The 6,000-nt window shown below is 41.3% G+C and overlaps 1 protein-coding gene across 1 annotated transcript in view; it reads left to right on the top strand.

The window, feature by feature from the left end:
• The window catches only part of SLC6A12 (solute carrier family 6 member 12), a 39,709-nt gene continuing 33,709 nt past the window's right edge, over positions 1-6,000 (top strand). Inside the window, exons 1-3 of the mRNA XM_052001040.1 lie at positions 1-846; positions 1,752-2,009; positions 5,674-5,808. Of these exons, the coding sequence (XP_051857000.1) occupies positions 1,802-2,009; positions 5,674-5,808 (343 nt within the window). The 5' untranslated portion in view covers positions 1-846; positions 1,752-1,801. The remainder of the gene's footprint in view (positions 847-1,751; positions 2,010-5,673; positions 5,809-6,000) is intronic.

Raw genomic sequence — 6,000 nt, 5'->3', positions numbered from 1 at the left:
CTATATATGTATATATTTATATTTATATCTATGTGTATCTATCTCTACTTGGTAAAGATTTCCTTTTGCTTAGACTGAGAAATTGAATTTTAGGCACAAAATTATGACACTTTAACAAAAGCCTCTCACCCCACTTTAAGTGCTCCATGATCTGATGGAGCAATGTCAATGATAACAATTATAACTTCACCTTTCTTTGGTGGTTTTGGATTTATGAAATGTTTTTCTTGCAAGAACCTTGTGAAATTATAGAGCAAGTATAATTATTTCCATTTTACAGACAAGACACTAAGGCTTAGATAGATTCAGTAATTTGCCCATATCACTCTGAAGACCAGGACCTGAATTCAGGAATTCTGGTTGCAGAAGCAGGGTATTTTTCACCATGATGCAGCAGAATGATATGACTCTAGAGATTTGTGGGCAATTATTCTTGAGGCTCAGGCAGATAACATGCTTACTCTAAGAAGAAAGGGAAAGGGAGCAGCAATGACCCCAAAGACCCCCCTGGAAAACTGCATGGTATTTGGGTGATTTGTTCTTCTTGCTGTGGGTAGGTGGTCCTGTCCTGCGGGCCAGTCACATCATAGTAGGATGCCCTTCTGGGTGAAGACTTCCACTCTGCCCCCCAACTTTCTTCCCCTTCTCCAACACAGTGGGGGGACCGGGGAAGGCACAGGGATGGGTGAAACAGAACGTGACATTTCTTCGAAAGCCATCTTTCTCCCTCCTGAGATTCATCAGGACAAAACAAGTTTAACCCCTCTTCCACAAGACTGTGGGGTTCTTCAAGTGGAGGCTGGCGGACCATTTGTCTGGCATGCTGTAGAGGGGACTCTCGCTCAGGTAGGGTTGGACTGGAGGACTTCTCAGATCCCTTTTACCCCTTATGTTCCCTGATTCTTTGATGGCTTCATCCTAATTCTTCACCTCTCCCCTTCCCCCAACCTTCTCTTCTGGCTTTGTCTATGGGCTCCACCTTCTTCTCTCCTCCCAATCAGATGCCCAGACTAAGATGGCTCCCCTGTTTACCCTGTGAAAAATCGTTAACCTTGGCATGAGAATGAGCACACGGCTGGTGGGGGTGGAGGGGTGTAGTCACCTCTGCCCTTCCTGCTCTTTGACCTCTCATCACCCACGGAATCATTTGATCCTTTTTCCAGCCAGGGAGCTAAGCAAGGGAAAGCTAGTGTTGGTGAAAGGTGTTGGCAGAAATCAGAGTCCATGGTTGAGAATGGAGAGCCTTACTTCCTAATCCTTATCTGTCCTTGATATGCTGTGTGACATGAGCAAGCTGCTCTCTGGACCTCAACTTCTCCTTCCGGAAAGTGGGAACAGTGCTGGCCCCTTACTGATCCCCCTCGGATAGTAAGAGTCAACTATGGCAGTAATTACTAGATGCTTTGGATGCTTGAGGATAAAAGTTCTGTAGAACCTCCCAAGATAGGAACAGAGCAAATGCTGTTGAGGGGGAGAGTTGAAGCTAGTTACTTAAATTCAACAGATAGTTATTATAGAATCCCAGAACATATGTGCTGGAAGGGACATTAGAGATGACTTAATCCAACCCCCTCATCTTACAGATGAGAAAACTGAGGTCCCCAGAGAAGGGAAAAGTCACATTCAAGGTCACACAGTGAGTTATAACCTCTATATGGAAATCACAATCCTAGATGCTGGGGATACAGACAAAATGGCATAGATTCTATCCTCAAAAAAAATTTAAAATTGTCTTTTCTTTCTCCTCTCAGGCTTTGTAGCTTCTTCCTCTCTCCTATTTCCTCGGCATTGTTCTAGTGCAATGGATGGTAAAGTGGTGATCCAGGAGGATGGTCCCCCAGTGGTTTCTTGGGGCCCTGAAGGAGAAGAGAAAGAGGAGGAGGAGGAGAATATCGGAGATCGTGGCCAATGGACTAATAAGATGGAATTTGTGTTGTCGGTGGCTGGAGAGATCATTGGCTTAGGCAATGTTTGGAGGTTCCCATATCTTTGCTATAAGAATGGAGGTGGTGAGTTCACTGTGAGGTAGGCGAGGTGAGGGTGGGAAATCCATGAGAAATGTTGTTTTGAAAACCTGATGTGACTTCCCTGATGTCCTCCTCTCACAGCTAAGTGACCCTCTGTACCTACTTGACTCTTGATGCCTCTAAAAAAGTAAAAATGGAAATACAAAGTAGGGTCAGAGATTTGGAGGTAGAGATAGTGGTAGGAGGTGACAGAATTTGAATCACCAAACCATTCCCAAAAGAAATCCCAGAAGGAAAGTCTATTTTCTCTTGAAGAACTACAAGGAGGAGTAACTTTTGTTGGACATCAGCTATTATGTTATATATCAGGCTAAGCTTAAAGACCCACCTATGAGAGACATTGTATCCGCCCGAGAAGGGGAAGTTGAGAACACCATGAGGAGAGAAAGATCAGTGGAGTAACAAGATGTAAATTGCCTTAGCTTCATGTTTCCTTGTGCCCATTCTTCCCACTGATGCTGTATTTGTGAAAACATGCACTCTTACTTTATGAGTTTTGTAACACTGTTGTTCCTACTTCATTTTAGTAAATACTTTTGCTTTGAAAAACATATATATCCCCATCAAGACCACATGAGAGGGGAGACAGAGATTAAGAAAATGGGATCAGAGGTCAAAAAGAATGGAGACTTTCTTGAATTAATAGATTCATAAATTGATTTAACACGGAAAAGAACCATAGGAATAATCTGGATTCAGAATTAGAGGTCTTAAATTCAAATCCTCTCTATTATTTATTTCTTGTTCAGTCATTTCAATTGAATCTGACTCTCTGTAACCCCATTTAAATTTTACTTGCAAAGATACTGAAGTTGTTTGCCATTTCCTTTTCTAGCTCATTTTACAGATAAGGAAACTGAGGCAAACTGGGTTAAATGGCTTGCCCTGATGCTAGTAAGTATCTGAGGCCAGACATTTAAAAAAATAACATTTTATTCCCCCCCCTCAATTACATGTAAAAATAATTTTCAACCTTTGCTTTTTAAACTAAAGTCAGATTTGAACTCAGAAAGTTTTCCTGACTTCAGATTTTGCATTCTATCCACTATGCTAGTCAGGTGCTCCTGATCCTTACTATCCATGTTATACTAGGCAAATTACTGAATAGCCTTTGGTTTGCTCATCTGAAAAGAGAGGACTATACCAAATAATGTCTGAAGTCCCTTCCAGTTCTAAGCCTTATGAGTTCACCTAGGACCCTAATTTATAGAAAAGATAAGGAAACAGACCCAGATAAGTGAAACTACTTGCTCAATGTTATGAAGAAGTCAAGGTTTCTTAGCCTTTTTAGAGCATTTTCACTAAACTATAATTACTCCTATCTTTCACTTTTCTTATATTTCCTATTTTTTTTGGGGGGGAGGGGAGTAGAAAAGGAAGAAGAATGTGGAAGAGGGGGAGGTAAAGGAAGAGAAAGCTTCTGATTGCCCAGGGTGTTACTGTTGCAGTGAAGAGTGCATGGTAGAGGGAATCAACCAGTGAACCAATCAATGATTTATTAAGTGTCTGCCCTCTGCTAGGAACTGTGTTGGGTATTGGGGATACAAGTATAAAATATGAAACAATCTCTTCCCATATGGAACTTATATTCAATTGAGGGAGATTAGTTCACATATATTAAATCTGTGCACTAAAAATATGAAGTAATAAATACAAGCCTACTTAAAGTAGTTAGCTATAATATGGTTTAGAAGAGAGAACACTAGCTATTGGGAGAGAAGGAAATACTTGATGGATAAGTCGATGCCTGAGGAATAAGAGGGATCCTGTGATAAAAGCAAGGAAGGAGGTCATTCCAGGCATGTGTGATGGCCATTACAAAGATACAGAAGCTGAGAGGTGGGGTGCTTGAGGAATAAAGAGGTTAATCCATGGTATCACAGAGTGCAGGAGAAACTAGCATCCACTGAGGCTGGAAAGATAGATTGTAGCCCAGATTGCAAAGAGTTCCAGAAGCTCAACAGAGAAATTTCTGTTTTATCCTAGAAGTAATGAGAAGCTCCTGGAGTTGGTTCAGTAGAATCAAATGGCTATATTTTCATATTTGTGCTTAAGGGGAGAGAGAGAGAGAGAGAGAGAGAGAGAGAGAGAGAGAGAGAGAGAGAGAGAGAGAGAGAGAGACAGACAGACACAGAGAGAGAGAGACAGAGAAGGAGGGAGAGAGAGATAGAGACAGAGACAGAGAGACAGAGAAAGAGAATGAGAGAGAGAGAAAGAGAATGAATAGTGTCCTTGTGCCAACCTTAGTACTCCCACCTAATCTATACACATCTTTCCCCTATACACATCTGCCTATCCAAAACCCTCTCCCAACTTTCGACTTTTCGTCCTGCTCATTGCCTCTGTACATGAAAGGAGAGGTTTATTGAACGTCCACAATGCTCTTAGGTACAGTTCCTGCTCCCCTTCTTCTCATACTCAGCCTAAATGTCTCCCTGGAGCTTTGATGGGCTAGTTAATGGAGTCTGCAAGAAATCTGGCCATATTCTCTTCCTTAAACTCTCTGCTTGAAGAGCAGATGAGTTTTATTTAAAAAAAAATCCAAAAAACAACTCTCAACTTATGTTCCACAGTCTGTCAGAGGTAGTTATAGCTGTCTCACCTACCTCTAAATATCTATCTAGGCAAATGTCTAAATGCCTGTCTTCGGGGGATCCGGTCTTTGCTGTATTTAAAAGTATAAAACTTATAAGTTATTTTGCAGGGCACCCATCCTTTGGGGTGGGTGAGTGGTGGAGAGGAGATGGACACTGTCTTCTACCCTCCTGGGTCTTACAAACTCTCTTACCTTAAAGCTATTTAAATTTCCTTAACCTGATGGTTTTATTAGCATTATGTTTACTTTAAAATAATTCATCTTATCTTTGTGGAAAACAAAAACAGTGGTCTAAAGAAAGTCTTAGTCTTGTTTAGATCAATTCTGGTGCCTAGAATGCTCAGAAATCTCATTAATAGATGTGGGTCCTGTTCATTCAGTGCTTAAGATTGATCTAAAATCTCAGTTCTTAATCCATCTCCTGAAATGGTGATTTATCCCACCCCTGAAATGTACTCTTTCCTTATGCTTGCCTCTTAGAATCCCTAAGACTCAGCTCAAGGACTATCTCCACAGGAAGCCTCTCCTCCAGCTGCAAGGCAGTAACCTTTTCCCTAAATTGTCTTGTATCAATTTTGTAGATACTTTTCTATAATTACACCGGTAGATTATAAACTCCTTCGGGGAGGGATTAGTTCACTTTTGTCTTTGTGTCTCTGTTACCTAATGTAGTGCCTTGAACATAGAAAATGATTAATAAGTTCTTGTTAATAGACTAATTAATATTTGCCCGATGTTTCTTTGGTCTAGCTTTATGATGATTGATTTGATGGTTTGGATTTACAAGCCTATACCAAATTCATGCCTACTTGAAGTCCATGGTACTCCAGGATTTCTTCCCATGAGCAGAAAATCCTTTCTAAGGGGACCTCTGTCTCAATGATTAATACAGACGAGGGCTGGTGGCTTATGTGTATGGGGGAGGAGGAAGAGCAAGAGCAAGATGGGAAGGTATTGATATGGAAAAAAGACATGAGGGAAGGAGAGGGGTGAAAAAAAGCTATAGAAGGCAATATTGCCCGAACTTTTGGCTCTTTTTTCCTTCCACAGGTGCCTTTTTTATCCCTTATTTCATCTTCTTCTTCACTTGTGGTATCCCAGTTTTCTTCCTGGAGACAGCATTGGGTCAATATACCAGCCAGGGCAGCATAACAGCCTGGAAAAAGATCTGTCCTCTATTTGAGGGTGAGTACCAGCTTCTCCTGCTACTTTACCACCTTTCTTCTCATCTCTTCTTTAGTTCTTCTGTCCTCTCTTTTTACAGTTTCCCCCATTCTCTTTCGACCTTTCGTCCTGCTCACTGCTCAATATACATGAAAGGATAGGTTTACTGAATGTCCACCACGCTTTAAGATGTGGTCCCTGCTCCCCTTCTTC

This window comes from Antechinus flavipes, chromosome 5 (genome assembly GCF_016432865.1).
Source record: "Antechinus flavipes isolate AdamAnt ecotype Samford, QLD, Australia chromosome 5, AdamAnt_v2, whole genome shotgun sequence".
Lineage (NCBI taxonomy): Eukaryota > Metazoa > Chordata > Mammalia > Dasyuromorphia > Dasyuridae > Antechinus > Antechinus flavipes.
Note: the sequence above shows the minus strand (reverse complement) of the source record. Positions and strands in the feature narration are given on the sequence as shown.